Genomic DNA, 17,214 nt, shown 5'->3' with positions numbered 1-17,214 from the left:
TAGTACACTATTGTAGAAGGCATGTTAGACTTGCAATCAGCAATTGATTGACTGTCAATTCCTTATATTTGCCAATTGCATGACTATGAGCAAATCACTTAATCTTTCTATAAGCCTGTTTCTTCATCTGCAAAGTGAGGAAAATAATAGCACCTCAATAACAGGCTTACTTCTATAATTAAATGAAATAATATTTGTATAGCAAACCCTAAAACACTATATTTATCTCAGCTATTATTATTAGCTATTGAATGTCGTAAAATTTGTTTAGTCTTCAGTTTCCTCACCTATAAGTCAAAATATGGACCTCTATACGTCTATTTTCTGGTATTTATTTGTTAAATCACTTTGTTTCCATGAAATTTAACTTAATAGATAATTTTTAAAGGAAAGGCTTGGAGTCCCACATTCATATCTTTGTGAGCAGGTGAAATATTACTTAATGAATGTCTGTGTATATCATTAGAATAGATTTAGAATAGGATGGTGAAATACACTTTTAAAAGTATTGTTATAATAATAAATCACTCACATTCTCATAATGTGTTAGAAATTAATAAAACATTTTCTTTCCAATAAATCTATGAGGTAAGAAAAGTATTACTTATCCCCATTTTTTAATAGAAAAAGAGATTGAGACTGAGAGATCAGTTAATATCAGTCAGAAAAATTTGAACCCAGTTCTTCTGATTCCAGATTGAATGCTCTTTTTATAATACTATACTGTCAATAAGATTAAAACATGTTTAGAAAATTTTATGTCAAAGAACAAAGAAAAAAAAAGAAAACAGTGAAGAAAGAATTAACCTACTGTGTGCAAAGCACAGTGGATACAAATAGAAATGCCAGTCAGAACTATAATAAGATAAAATAACTAGTATTAGGAAAAATTCTAGGGCAACAATTCTAGGGTATCTGTGATCTCATCCATGTAGTGACTTCTTCCAGATTCCAACTCACTCACAATTTCTCATACTATGCAACTCTTTTGCATAGTCTGTTTCTTCCTATAAATTCTCTATTATCCTATGTAGATTTTGTCTATTTCTTCCCATAAATCTCCATGAGAGAGCTCCCCTAACTTGTTGGGGACCTTACTCTAGAAATCTCAACATTGCATATAGCTTACCAGGTGACCATTTGGGTTTTTCATCAGGTATCTGTTACTTTTTCTACATGACTAGCCCATCTCCTTTCCCAGTCACACATCTGTATTATAACACTTTATGCCAGTTCTCCTGGGTAATTCTTTGTTGGCAATATGCTATGGTCAACTCCTGACCACCATGCATCTCTCCCTTGCCCTCTTGGTAGCCCTTAAATTGAGTTCTTCAACATGTATTTCATATGCCATAATTGTATCACCATGAAAGAATATTGATAGAAAAAAAGAGAAATCTTTGTTTCAGAGACAAACTTATGACCAATAAAAACCCTTTTAAGTTTCCCAGAGGTATTTCAGGTCAGGAACCTATTATATTTTGGACTTAATCTATTATCTATCAGTAGTATAGGTATAAGATAAATGCCCTCAAGGACAAACTCTATGGGTGGTCATCCAAATGCATATCAGTCTAGACAATAACTATTCATTTTTATTCACTTTTTCCTATGCAAATAGTTAGGCTGAGTTATTAAGTGTTTCTAGATCTGGTTGAGGATTCTCTGCAGTATTCTAGGTCTTGATTCGACCAGTACAATTTCATACACAAGCAAGAGCCACTGGGGGACCTTACCATCTATTGGGAATTCTCCTTGCATTTGTACTCTGTGCTAGAATCCTCCATGGAAAAGTTCTGGGGAAAAGATAGATGGATGACTAGATAGATAATTTAAAAGATAAATAAATATTACACATATGCATGAATAACAAAATATTCACAAATATTTTTCAATATTTATTATCTTAGTTCATTGACCAAAGCATCATAAGTAGAACAAAAATATGAAAAAAAAACTCCACTAGCAATTATATTTGTATTTCTAATGATTATCTATAATGGTATGCTTTCTCAGAGCTGTTTGTTGGAAGTGCCAAATTTCAAGCAGGGTTTTTTTTTTTAAACCCTTACCTTTCATCTTGGAGTCAATACTATGTATTGGCTCCAAGGCAGATGAGTGGTAAGGGCTAGGCAATGGGGGTCAAGTGACTTGCCCAGGGTCACACAGCTGGGAAGTGTCTGAGGTCAAATTTGAACCCAGGACCTCCTGTCTCTAGGCCTGGCTCTCAATCCACTTAGCTACCCAGCTGCCCCCCAGGCAGGATTTTTTAAATGCACTTTTAGTATGCTTTTGGTTTCTTTGAAAAAGTCTATTTTATATGAGTATAGTATTTAAAATAAGATTTTTTTTGTTGTTCTTTTGCTTTTTTCAAAGCTTGTTAATTTTGGAAAAGAGAGGTGCATTTGGGTAAATGGATCTCTTATCTTGTCTTTGTAAGTTAATATTAGATTCTCGATTCTGTTTTTGCTTAGAAGAGAGTTCAGAGCACTTTAAGATTGATGCCAACAGTGGCGAAATAAGAACAACGAGCCCACTCTCATATAACCATAGGCCACATTATAGAATGGTTGTAGTGGCAAGTGACCAAGGAATGCCTCCTCTTCAAGGACAAGCAGTCATTCACATTCAGGTAGGTTTCTCTTATCACTGCAGTTGTGAAGCTCACAGATCTTTGGTCTCATTGCTACATGTCTCAGTGTTTGCAACATTTATTGGTCTTCTTTAAAGGGAGAATTTTCATTCATTGCACTTGACTAGTGTAGCTTCATATTAGTAGCAATACTATGTATCAGGAAAGAGATTGGTAGAGTCATTTGTGTCAGAAAATCTTTGTTAAAAGGTTTGCTGTACATTGTATGATTTAAGAATTCCTTCTAGCACTTTTGGTGCAAACATGTCTTCAGGGTTACCTCTAAAAGTGCACTTTTCACTGCCAAGTATTTATGAAGGACAAATTGCATACAAGTAGTTCCTTCATAATAAATTCCATTTTTGGTTGTTTTTTTTTTAAGTTTTACAAAAGTCACTTTAGGACTTGCAATTTCGAATTTTGCTTTAATCATGGTAAACAAATGAGTTGTGGACAGTCTCCTTAGAGAGAAAAAAAGAAATATAAATAAATAAAATCAACAAGAAGCCATAAAAAGAAGGGGAAGTATGAATAAATAAATTCTTTTGAGCATGCATGTAATTACCATTTATGTGAATGCAAAAGGAGCATAAGTTGCTAAGAGCTCAGTATCCAAATCCGACTCATTATTGATTAGAGATGTGTGGGTTAGGAAAAATTCATCTATCATCATTCCTCAAGTCTCTTGTTTCAGACAAACAAAAACACACGATACATAAAATGTACACAGATGTTGTCATATATATATTGGCCTCTAGGATTAAGGATAATTTGGGGTAACTTTAAAGACGCACTAGTCATACCACATTCCCAGTGAAGAAATCATGTGACTCTAGCATAGTCTGAGTATATGATGGCTTCACTAAACTCCCATTTCAGCTGTTGTAACAAACCAAACAGTGTACATTCTTCAGTGGCTTTACCTACTATATATTAATGCATTGTTTGCTGTCTGCCCAAATGTAATATAAAAAGAGCCGACTTTCTCTGATGAGTACACAGGAAGGATGACTCGCCCTCTAAGTTAGTTTTGAAATGGAACAATGAAAGTCTAAAAAACCCCCAACAGATTTTGCATATTTTTGTTTCAGGTGATCCCACTCTCCAAAGAGAGGTCTTCAGTTTCTGGTTATATTCATCATTTGGTCATTCCAGAAAACTTTAAGCCTGCAAAAGTAATGAGCTTGATAAAGTCCCCTGATTATCTTCAACAGCATAATGGAGTACTGCAGTTAAATATAGTTGAAGAAGATAAAGATATTCATTTTGAGGTTGAGAGCTCAACAGGGGATTTGTTTCTCTCCAGGGAACTTGACTACGAAATGACCTCTCACTATCTTCTCAGGGTGATGACAAGAGATAACAGCAAAACTCCTCCCTTGAACAGCACCATTTTTCTTAGTATTGATGTGGAAGACCAGAACGACCATTCTCCTTCTTTCCAGGAGGATTTCATAGTGATCAGCATAGAGGAGAATGTTTCTATCGGAACACTGGTCTATACATTTAATGCCAAAGATGGAGATGGCAGTTTTCTAAATAGCAAAGTGCAATATTTCATTGAAACTAACAGTCCTAGTGAAAATCCCTTCCTCATCCACCCCTCATATGGCACATTGGTCACTGCATCTCCATTGGATAGGGAGGTTGTTCAGTCTCTTGTTTTGACAGTGACGGCATCAGACCAGGCTGTGAATGTAACGGACCGGAGATTGAGAACTATGACAGCAAAGGTGGTCATTTTAGATGTCAATGACCACAGTCCCAGTTTTGTGTCGTCTGCTATTACCTACATCTCGGAAGATGAAGAAATAGGTTCTCTTGTGCATCACATTGTTGCTAAAGACCCAGATGAAGGGAGGAATGGAAGAATCACATATCACATTCTTTCAGGAAATGAAAATAACACCTTTATGTTGGATGAGATATCAGGTAGGATGGAATGTTAGCTGTCTTTTTAACCTAACCAATTAAATTCTGCTTTAAACTTTGTTCCTTTTTCTGTATGGAATTACAGTTCTCAAGACATGATAACTACAATTTGAAAATATATTATCATTCCTCTCTCATTCTCCTTAAAGCTTGACTTAGATTTTCACTGGAAACAGATTGACATAGTCAGGGAAGATAGCTTTTGTAGGAAGGCACTAGTAACTGCTTTTTGTTACCAAATCTATGTATGAGAAAGACAGAGACAAAAAGAGACAGAGAGACAAAGACTGAAATGACAGACAAGACATACACACAGAGAGATGAGACAGAGAGGGAGAGTTGACATACAAGAATTAGACATGAGAGATAAAAGAGACAGTGACAGAGAAAGAGACAGAGAGAACCCAGCTCAGAGTCATAGAGGCAGAGAGAGATGATAAATAAGAGACAGAGGGAGTCAAACAGACAGGAAGACAGAGAGAGAATCAGAGATAGAGACAGTTGATAGACAAGAGACAGATGACAGATGACAAATGAGAGACAGACAGAGACAGAGAGAGCAAGAGAGAATTCTCAATCATTTTGGTAACATGGACTCTTCTGACAGTATGGTGAAGTCTATTATTCAGAATAATGTTTTTAAATGCATAACATAAAACACATATGAGTAAAAAGCAAAAAAGTTACATTAACAGATATCAAAATATATTAAAACAATAAGTTCATGGACTCCAGGTTAATAAACTTTGATAAAAATGCAAGTATTTTCAAAGACTGATTCCTCCTTTCCCTCCTGTTTATATATCCAGAAGTGGAGTGATTTTAAAATAGTCAAGCCATGAACTTGAATCACTGACAGACAATTGAGACATTAATCCAGCAGATTTACTTTAAGGCCATTGTGAAGGTGTTTTGGTACTCCTAGCTTCCATAAATTCATTGTCATGAATACTCTTTCAGATGAAGCAGATTACAATGCTCTATTTCTTAGGAGATGGTCTTTGAGAGTGGCAGTGGTTAAAACAATTCATTACTCTCTAGTCAACCTGCTGGTAAGCCTCTCCAAACATAACTGGTCTCTCAGAAGGACCTATTTTCAACCGCAATAATTCTGCGACTGAATTGGGCATGAACACACTACTGGTCACATCCATATCTCGGTCAGCCAATCATAAGCATTTATCAGACATTTACCTTTGACTGCCCTTAGCACCAGTGATACAAGAACAGGCAAAAATGTAGCCCCTGCCCTCAAGAAAGTTATCGTCTTGTGGGAAAGCCAGTCTATAAGTATAAAGGTTCAAACAAGATATCTCTAAGAGGAGACTTGCACTGCTTTATTGTAGCAAAAAAAAAAATGGTTTCCATAATGCCAGCAGCTTATTTGTAAGAAGACGAGGGCAGAAATGGTGTTCTATTGTTGCACCCTCAAACTCCTTTTCCTCTTTGCTTGGAAACACGATGACAGTGTATTCATCTGAAAAATGCTTGGAGTTCTTTGGGTACAAAGTTCTAAATGAGAGTGAACCTCACTGTAACAGTTTCAATGTAAAACTGAAAACAACTAAATCAATATCACATTCGCTTTCTAGAACAGAAGTGCCCTCTGCACAGATCCGGGTTCTAGAAATATTGCCCTAGGCATAGCAGGGAGGATACCTGCTATTGCTATTTGATTCTCCTGTCAAGAAGTGCACTAACTGAAATGGAAATAGATGTCTAGCCTTTGGAAATCATGATCTCTCCCTTGTTATATTCTGTCTCCATGTGTTTTCTAACCCCACACATCTGGTTCTCTTCTGAGGGCATGTGGACGTGACCTAAACACCCAGCTGATGGAGAAATACGGCAAAGGGGGTCACTGATCCCTGCAGCAATGCCTCCCAGTTGCTCCATCAATATCTACTTTGTTTCCTGGGATGGCTAAGGCCAGCTATTCTAGGCTGTCAGAGAAAGAGAAAGATGGATAGATTAGACAGATAAGTGTCCCGACAAAAGGTGTCATGGATCTTAGACTGTGGCGATGCTGTTTCAATTGCTTAGGCATTTTTCTGGTACATAAAATGATAATTGCCAAATACATTCATGTGTGAAAGGTTTATCTCTCTCTCAAGGTTCATATTTCTCATAAGCAGACTGCTAGCAAAAGGGTTTTCAATGGTTCCAGGCTATAAAGTGGGAAAAGTACTCAAGAGGAATAATTATTAAAAGGTGGGTTTGTAGAAACCTAAACCAGAAAACCTCCTCCTTAATTATTTGGAATAAAACTTCATAGAAGGTCAAATTGTTTATGGAGGAAAATACCACCCCTAAAGGAACATTTGATCCTGAGACTCAGGGAGCAGTTGTCCCAGTACAAATCTTTATCACACTTCCCACATATGGGTAGTTAGAGAACAACAGTGGGCTGGAAGCTCAAGCATGTTTTATTCATGAAGTTTATTGTCTTCCTCATAAAGTCTTTGCTTTTTACTGTCAGTAAAAGAGGCAGTTAACAGATAGGCAGTACAAAGAGAACATAATTCTATAATGCAGCGCTGAGCATTTCCGAAGACCAGAGCCAGGCTCACATTCTCAAAAACTAGCTTATTATTTAGGTAGGATATAAATTTGACCTGTAGTGATCCTGAGTGTCATTTGAGGTACTCATTTAGACTGCTAATGCCCTAGAGGTCTTTGAAGACTGCCTTAGATGTCTTGGATGGTTTAATTATAACTCTGTAGGTAGGAGAGAGATGAAATCTGAGACTCTTTTCTTGGAGGTAACCCCACGCAATCCATGGACCTTGAAATAGGTGTCTGTGAACTTAGAAAGGAAAAATAACACATCTATATTTTTACTAATTTCTGAATAAAATCCAATTATATAATGAAAAAATAATTATGCTAAGGACTTTACCAGACTGATAAAAAAGTATCCATGCCAAAAAAAAAAGTTTAAGAACCTCTGTTCTTAACCTCTGGTTTCTTGAAGGTACGTTATATTTCTTTAATTTTATATTGGATTAGTTCTTTTTATTTTTCATTTCTCTGCTCCAGTAATGAATATTTATGAAATTTCAAAAGAGTTTGAGTTTTCTTGCTTACCTTCCCATCATGATTTCAAATCCTGAATTAATTTTCATCAAAATCTTCCAGTTAGATAGATGAATTGTGAAAACAGATTACTCCCTTGGCGATATTTATGACATTTTTATCACTTAACTTTCTCTACTCAGGCTTGTTAACAACTATTAGTCCTTTGGACTATGAAACCCAAACCTTTCATGTACTGACCCTCCTGTCACTGGATGATGGCCTGCCAGCACTCTCCACAACTCAGACCTTGACAATTTATGTCCTGGACATAAACGATGAGGCACCAGTATTTAAGCAGCACCTCTATGAAGCTACCATTGCTGAAAACCAAGGTCCAGGGCAATACGTTACAAAGGTAGAAGCTGTAGACCGAGATTCAGGTAATTCTATTCCCTTTATTCTCAGTTGTTTAACTTTGATTATAAAATAGGACATTGTTTCTAGAGGTTTTCTAGAGAAAAATAAGTTAACCACTTGAAAGTGGCTTTTTGAAGGAAAGAAACTATTTGTTCATTTTCTGGAGAGCCAAAAATGCAGCTTCTGAATGTTCAGAAAATGGTACTTGACATAAAGTAGACATGGACCAGAAAACACAGAGAAGCACTTGTCTCTAGCTGTATTGATTTTCTTTTACCTTTCAATTAAAAAATAACATTTACTAAATGCCTATCATGGGCAAAATACTTGTATGAGTAAGGTCATAATCCTTACTTGCAAGAAGCTTACTATATAGGAGGATATATCCCCATGCAAGCCTAACATAAGAGTATATTGTGAACCACCTCCCTTCCCCCCAAAAGAACCAGTCTAGACAGTGTTCCTAGGAAGTTAAGCGAGCAAAAATTACTTTCATACTGGGAGATGCTTCTTAGAGGAAGTAGCACCTAACAGAAGTTTAGTTGAGGATATTTTTTTTTCTTAAAATGGGATACAATGAGAGGAGGGGGAACATTCTAGTTAGAGAAGATATATATCCTTTGACATGCAGGGTCTCAAAATACCAGTCTTTCATTGGGATAAAAATTAGCAGAGATTCTCCTTTTCTTACTCATAGACAGATATATGCAAAAGCCACACTTTTTTTTCATCTGACTACTTGTTTTATTGGAGTACCTAGCTTGGCACTTTGCACATAGTTAGGAACTTATATATTTATTGACTAACTTTCAATAAATACCACAAGAAGTACAGACAATGTCTCTTCTTTCCATTTATAATTTAATAGTTTAAAAGATGGTGTCAAAAAGACAAATAGGATTCTTTTCACCTAGCTCTTACCCACGATGCCCAGGAAAATATCTTTGAAATGAACAGGCACTTGACATGGAAGGGAATTAGAATCCTTTTATCCTTAAAAATGCTTAACCAATAAAAAAAACAAAAAACACTTTTGTCTTTCATGATCTGAAGTTGTGTACGTTTATCCTTATTTGAAATGTAATGATAATTTATATGCTACAATAGTAATCAAATAAGTAGTAGAGTGTGCAGTTTTTGCCATTAATAGTAAATGCTTCATTTATGAATGTCAGGCAGTAATGGAAAGTAAACACCACACAAGTCCCTTTCTTTCCAATTGCCATCTGTAACAAAATGCATTGTACTTCTATGTAATATAATAACCCATTTTTGCAAGGTAAAATAAAAAAGGGAAATATTTCAGCAGTGCTCATAATGCATTTGTTTAATTTCTAAAAGAGCAGCCTATTTAATCAGAACTTTTGGTCAAATCTACATGAGCTATACTGAAACCCCCTCAGGTGTTTATGCTCTATCATTTGGGCCTTTTGAACAAGTGGATACAGTCCCCTGCCGCCCCATAGTCCCCTCCAGTCTGTGTTGCTCCATTTGAAAATAGACGTCATTTACTATTTCGATCGAATGTGCTAAACAAATTTGGAACGTGAAGCTTGTGGGAAATCGTTTTAGTGGCACGCCTAAATGTGGCAGAGACCCTCTATGACGCTGCGTTGAATCCTTATTGCTTTGCAGATGTAGTCCGAATCATTTTTAAATGCTTTTTTACAATGGCGATTAAACCTGGTATTTCCAGCTGCACTTTTCCCTTTTGACCAGAGTGGGGCAGCATGATCAAAGAGTTTTTCTTATTCTGGTCATCAAGGAAGAGCTGTTGTTCTACTCTGATAACCAGTGATTGCCTGACCACACTTCTTAGAGGAAAGGAAGGCAGCACAGGAAATCCCAAGTTTTCCCATTCTGTAGTGTGAACCATATATAAAATAAGCAATGTAAAATCCAGGTAAAGTCATATTGGGACACAGTCCTAAGAGTCAAAAACAAACCCCTGTGGATTGCCCATTTTTATTTCCTGCCCCATCCCTGTCTTCATTTGAATTAAGTATAATGGTTAGCAAACAGTCCTCTAAATAAACTCTTCTGTTGGGTGCACCACATTGGAAATAGATGACGTCCAGCATGTTTGAAAAAAGAGACTTTTTCAGGAAAATGTCAGTTTGTAGATTTTTCTTGATTCCGATTACAGAGGCTAATGGCAATTTTGATCAATTTCCCCTTCTCTTCATGGCTCTGGAATTTCCAACTTTCTTGTTCTTTTTCTTCTATTCTCATTATTGTCATTCATCTTCTTGTTCTCTTTCTTCTTCCTCTTTGTTTTTCGCCTTTCTAATCCTCTTCACCTTGGAAAAAAATCAAAATGCATTTTATAGAATTGAATAATATCTTGGTATACAATACTACAGCAACATGTTTTGTACTCACAACTCATGGAATTTGGAAAAGCAAAGGCTTCTTATGTTGTGTAGTGCATGACTGTTGCAACAGAAGTTTCTTCTTGAACTGTTTTTAAAAAGTCACCAGCTGGTTGTAACCAATGCTACCAGCATCAACACTGGAATTCACGAGACATACCAACAATTATTTTGGTCAGAAACATATCCTTTGTAGCCCTCCAGTTACCTCCCAAAGGGAAAGGCGCCTGACTAGTGAGGATGGAGGGAGTCTGTCTACCATTCATGTGCTAAAACAGTTTTAAATTCAATGACATTTTTAAGGTTAGAAAACCATGGGAGCATCTTGAAATAGAGAATAGAAATCATATTCTAAATTTATGCAGAATAAGGTTTCTGGAACCAAGCTTTCTACCTTGAACAGGGCTTATGTCTGACTCCAGGAAAAATCCCTGGAGAAGATTTCAAGCAAGGAAGAGCCATTATTGTTTTAAAAATACATATCATTATGGTGTTTCCACTAAGAAACTCAGGAGGAGGAAAAGGACTTCTAAAAGTCTCAGTTTTTTAATGGTTTTAAATCAAATAGAGCTTTGATTTACCACAATTAGAGTCTTCATGTACTATCCACAAGGATATCTTGAAAGTGCCCTCTGAGCATATTAATAGTACTCTGAAGCTTATAAAGTGCTTCTGATATTATTTACATCCTTTGAGTCTAACCCAGATCAACCAGAATTTGTTTATGCAAGGTGACGTTATCATTTCAGTGAAAATCTCTGTTATGCTATGTAACATCTCTTATGCCTCTGTGGATTCAAGGGTCATTTCTTTATTTTCTTTCAACACTTCTTTCCCTCTTAGAATCAATACTGGGTACTGGTTCCAAGGCAGAAGAGAGGTAAGGGCTAGGCAATGGAGGTAAAATGACCTGCCCAGGGTCACTCAGCTGGGAAGTGACTGAGGCCAGATTCAAACCCAGGACCACTCATCTTTAGGTCTGGCTCTCAGTCCCCAGAACCACCACAAAGATCATTTCTTGAGGAGATCAGATGTTAAATCTGTGTTACTAGATCAGCTATCTCAAAATACTTTTTTTTTCTATTATTGATGCAAAGGTTTCTAGTTATCATGGACTGATAAGAAGAGATTGAAGTAGATCCTTCCACACAGCCAATCCTACATTTCTCAAGTTCAGACAAGCTTGCACAATGTTCTCTAAGTCCACGTCTTGTCCACTGCCATGACTAAAAGCAGATATTATTCAGGCTGACCTTAGGTCAAGTAACTAGAATTGATGGGGCAAATAAATGGGTCCTAGGTGGATATGAACCAGGAAGGAGGAAAGGCCAGATTCAGCAATACATATTATCACTTCCTTCTCAAGAAATGTGAAAGGGAAAAATTATGTAAGAAGTAGAACCTATGTCACAATTGACAGAGTGGTGCTAGGAAGAGGTTGAGGAAGGGTGAAATTCAACTGAATTTCAGGAAAAGGAGACAGGAGTAGAAATAACCCAAATGTGACTGATAAAACTAAATATTTAGAAATGGCTTATTAGAACACAAAATGTTTCGATGTGCATGCTAGCAATATATTCAGAATATATTTGGAAAGTCAAAGAAACCTAGAGACAGGATTGTTAGGGAGCCATAAAGTATGGTAGGTAAACCACCATTTCAGGGTCTGACCTCAGAGCTTCTTTTCTGCATTGCTATAAAAATGGAATAATTGATTTTCAAGTTTCCAGTATCTTCCCCTCTCTCATTCCTTATCCACAAAATTGCCAAAATCTTTCCCCCAAAGTAGAGATATGATCATAACACTTCCTGATAAAACAAATCTTCGGGGGCTTCCCATTGTCTCTAGTTCAAAATATAAACCCTTCAGGCTGGTATTTAAATCTTTTCAATATATGGCTCCCACTTACCTTTCCAGACTTATTTCACATTATTCCCTTTCATATACTTGTTTCCCAAATTCAGCATTCCATATCTCACTCAGGGCACAGGTAGATAGAATCCTGAACTTGTAATCAGAAATATGTGCTCAAATATGTGATCAAATCCTTCCTGAGATACCTAATAGCTAAATGACCATAGATACTTCCTTTAACCTCTCTCTTATCTCCTTCCACATTTGGAAAATGGCAGGTGTGGGTGCAATGATGTACAAGTTCCTTTCAGCTCCCAGTCTATGACCCTGAAATCCCAAGACCTCTGCACAGGATGTTCTCTACAACAGGAAAGCATTCACTCTCTTTATTTCTGTCTCTTGGGATTTATGGCTTCTTCATCTTCTGATCAGGTTCCAGATCTTCTCATGGATTCCCCAAAGTCTTTAGTTCCCTCACACACTTTGAATTATCTTCTGCTTTCTTATTTGTTTGTTTGTTGTATCCCCAGTTGAATATGAGTTCTTCTTAGGTTGGAACTGTTGTGTCTTTCTATCTCTAACACTCAGAACTGTGTCTTATGAAGCTGGTTAAAGGGTGTGTTGCAATCAGCATTGTGATCAGGTCTGTGAGAAGCCATTGTACTTCCAGCTTAGTAAGATAATCTAATGTTAGGTAGAGATAGATAGATAGATAGATAGATAGATAGATAGAGAGAGAGAGAGAGACAGACAGACAGACAGACAGACAGACAGACAGAGACAGAGACAGAGACAGAGAGAGAATGAATAACTTTGATGACCTTCTAATGATGAATACCAGGTAAGGATCATAGAGTCCAAATTGAAAGGGAACTCTGAAGCCAAGACATATATAGGAATATGCTTGATAAAGGGATTTACTGTTGTTACAGAAGATATCCAACATGGATTCAAATAGAGGAGGGATTCTCTAAAGATGGGTAAAGCCTCCAGGTCCTCATGTTTGTGAGTTAATTGCAATTAAATGTATTAATTACATTAAATCCTACAACATGGCAGAAATTTTTAAAAGAGATTCAGAAACACTCAAAACAGTTGGACTAACAATATGCACAAGAAAAACGACATGGGTGGAGAATACCTTTTGTCTAGATTATGAAATGTTATATGGTGGGCCCATTGAACTAGTTTATCAGTAGGTATGTCTTGTACAGGTATAGTTGATGGACATGAGTTTTGACTAGATTGAATAATGAGATAACAGTGTTAAATTTCATTGAAGAAATTGCTTAGCACTTTCACTGATCCAAAGCTTCTTGAAACAAAAATTTATTGTTTAAAAACTAATATTTTTTCTCATGATCTTTAGGTTGTTCAATATTTTGGTTTCTGAAAAATCAATTATGATTCAACTGAAGGGTCATAATAGGCATTATAAGTAGAAAACAGTGGATTAAAAATGAGGAATTATGTGCAGGTAGCAATATAAATATTATGAATAGGATAGATGACTAAAAATGGAGATAGATAGTTGGTAAAATTAAAGCTTGAGTTGCACTGGTGATGATTAAATATTAAGAGCCTGAGAATTGGGTTAGGGTGGCACAAGGTGATTCTTGCTCCCATGAAGGCTGAGGCAAATGGATCTCTTGAGCTCAACCAATTGGATATCCAAACTAAGTCCATCATAAATATGGTAGACCCTGGTGGATAGGGAGCCATCAGGCTACCTAAGAAGGGACAAATTGGCCCAGTTAAGAAAGAAAACAGGTCAGTGCTTCTGTGTTCAGATCAGTAGTGGGATTGGACTTTCCAGTAGCCATTATACTTCCAGCTTAGGAAATAAAGAGTGATTCATGAGAGGGAGGGAGGAAAGAAGGAATGAAAAGAGACAGACAAAAAGACCTCCATAGAAGAAAACCTTGGGTTAACCTCCTATTGCAGATTTATAGGAAGGCATGGATAAGAGTCTCACAGAAGCAGTGAATTTGAAGGGGTATAATCTGAACTTTTGAAGGGAGTGCCCAAATGAATGAGATAGCAGATCCACTGAAGTAGATGATGAAAAAACACCAGTGTAGAAAATTGGAGCATTAAATGAGGAAAATCAAAGAACAACCAAGGCAAGAAGGCTGCTTAATCAAGGACAAGCTGGTAAAAGCAGAGAATGGCCAAGATAACAAGCTTTTCTAATAGATAGATCTGAGTATGTATGGAGAAAAAAGAAATAAGAGCATTACTATAGCCCTGTAAGGTTAAAAAAAGGCAGATTATTATTCCACCTAACAAAAAGCCACAATTACTGGAGGAGTTCTTTATAGAATAATAACTCCCATTTTTATATCATTTTAAAGTTTGTAGAGCACTGTTTGAGGAGCCAGGACAGGTTAAAAAAGCAAAGAAATGGGCCAATGCCAGAGTAATAATTTGAAGTATGAAGCAACAAAGGATTTAGTGGCAGACCCTGTGGCTCAACAATTATGATCAAATCATGAAAATGAGAATGGTCTGAGGCTGATGGTCACACTGTAGAATTCTACAAGTCTTCTGAGAACTTCTTCAGTCAATCATGACTTGAATTTTCAATTGCATGTGAGAAGATAATGAAGGCTTTAAAGAACAAAAGAGAATAAGAGAGGCTATTAGATATTGGAAGTTGCTAGCATTAAATATCAATTTCAAGATTTTTTAAAAAACCCATTATCTTCCATCTTAGAATCAATACTATGTGTTGTTTCCAAGGCAGAAGAGTGATAAGGGATAGGCAATGGGGGTCAAGTGACTTGGCCAGGGTTACATAGCTAGGAAGTGTCTGAGGCCATATTGAATCCAGGACCTCCCCTCTCTGAGCCTGGCTCTCAATCCACTGAGCTACCCAGTTGCCCCCAATTTCAAGATTTTAGTATGAACTCTGCTTCCAAGCCAGTTGAAAATAGCAAAGGACAGAGTCCATACCACTCAAATGTATGCTATCAAAGTGTAGAAAATAGTTGTGTCTTTATGAGGCCAGTTAATGGTTCAATTCTAGAATTATACAGACTTCTGAATTAGTGATCTTTCAGATAAGAATTGACTCTAGCTTGACTTGAGTCAAGATCAGCAGAGAACTTTGAAAATCTGGATGTATCTTTGCCATTAGGCTAGCCAAGAAACACACATTATAAGGGCAAAAGATTTTGTATTGGTATTAAAACAGTTAGCAAAGGAAGGAGAAACTTCTCATATATATTTCATTGACAAAGGATTACAATTACAATTGAATTCTAATGCCCCTTAATCTTCCTTATTGTGTGAATCTACTCCTAGATGACTCCATGACTTGGGATGCATGGTGGTCCTCCTTGACCTGACCTCCTTCTTGACCTGGTTTCTACTTCCTTTTATTTCCTTTCCAAATGACTTCTACTATTCTCTTGAAAACATGTTGCATCAGAGGCACAGTATCTCAAAGGAATTCAAAGACTTGGTTCATCACATGGGTATTGCTGGTGGGCATGCATGGGGGAATAGTAAGAAGAGCCAATCTGCCTAGGAAATCAAGAGGGACAAAGTTGTGAAAATCTTTAAATGCCATACAGAGAATTTTGTATTTGATTGTATCGATAATAGGGCATTCATGGAGTTCACTGAGTAAGGCAATTGCATTTTAGGAAAATCATAATGGTGGTTGTGTAAAAGGTGGATTGATGTGAGAGACTTCAGACAGGGAGACTAGATCAGAATCTCTTACAACATTCTAAGCTCCAGGTAATAAGGGCTTGGTCAAAAGTGGTCATTGTGTTAGAGTAGTGGATGGGATCTATGCAAAAGGTATTGTAGAGATAGATATGACAAGAATTGGCAACAAACTAGATATATGGGGTGAATGAGAGTGAGGGCTAAGGATAATGCCAAATGAGTAATCCTGGGTATCTGGAAGAATAATCTTGCTCTAGGCAAGTTTTTAAAAATTAAAAAAAAATAAAGTTTAAGTTTGGAAGAGGGTTAAGTTTGAGATGAGTGTCGGTAGTGAAGATAATGAATTCAGTTTTCTACTTGGGAAGTTTCAGATGTTCTAAGGAATTTGGCAATACTAACTAGCCAGCTAACTAGCTAGAAGGACAGATGGGTGCATGGATGGATAGATATGGGAGTCATTTAGATTAAGGATGATAATTGGATCCATGAGAACTGAATAGATCATCACATCAGAGAGTATAGCAGAATATGGCCCAGGACAGAGTCATGGGGTACTTCCACAAATTATTAAGTATAACATCAATAACGAACCAGCCAAGAATACTAGAAAAGGGAAATTCAGAGAGATATTAAGACAAAGAGAAAAGTGTCATAGAAACACAGAAGAGACTGCCTAGAAGGAAAGCATGGTAAATAAATATATTTTATTGTTTTATGATGTATGTTTGGTTCAGACTTGGAAATTTTGACAGAGGACCGATCTGAAGTGGATGTGAAGTTTGTGCTGTCTTAAGTCTTTTTTTAAGCTAACATTTTGGAATCTATTTTCTGTTCCTTGCCACTTAAAAAAGGCTCTTCTGGGGCAAAGTTAATGTTATAGAAAAGTGGAGATAAAAACAGAATAGGAAAGAATGAGTATTGGATTCTATTAAAAACTGCTATGCATATATTGCCAGACTTGGTTTATATTAGTTTGGCTGGATTTGTTAGTTCTGATGAACTGTTTTTTCCTCTTTTTGATTCATTGTTATAAGGGTTCATCATGGGTACACTGTGTGTGTGTGTGTGTGTGTGTGCGTGTGTGTGTGCATGTGCACATGCAAGTGTGTATGTGTGAGGTATGGTGAAAAATTAAGGTGACAGAAACAAAACATATATCTGTAAAGAGTTTCTTCATTGGTAATTTCTTATATTACTGAATTAACAGTCTAGAGCTCTCACTCTGCCTTTTTCTTCCCTTCTCCCCTCCTACCTCAGAAAAAAAAAGTAATGATAGTGTCCAATGGTGAAATGAAAAGCATTTTTTCTTT

General features: G+C 36.6%; 1 protein-coding gene across 1 annotated transcript in view; it reads left to right on the top strand.

Moving 5' to 3' along the window:
* The window catches only part of DCHS2 (dachsous cadherin-related 2), a 361,472-nt gene that overhangs the window by 278,052 nt on the left and 66,206 nt on the right, over window positions 1–17,214 (top strand). The window contains exons 8-10 of the mRNA XM_016423164.2: window positions 2,475–2,632; window positions 3,724–4,564; window positions 7,783–8,022. Of these exons, the coding sequence (XP_016278650.2) occupies window positions 2,475–2,632; window positions 3,724–4,564; window positions 7,783–8,022 (1,239 nt within the window). The remainder of the gene's footprint in view (window positions 1–2,474; window positions 2,633–3,723; window positions 4,565–7,782; window positions 8,023–17,214) is intronic.

This window comes from Monodelphis domestica, chromosome 6 (assembly GCF_027887165.1).
Source record: "Monodelphis domestica isolate mMonDom1 chromosome 6, mMonDom1.pri, whole genome shotgun sequence".
NCBI classification, from domain to species: domain Eukaryota; kingdom Metazoa; phylum Chordata; class Mammalia; order Didelphimorphia; family Didelphidae; genus Monodelphis; species Monodelphis domestica.
This window is presented reverse-complemented; position numbering and strand designations above follow the sequence as displayed.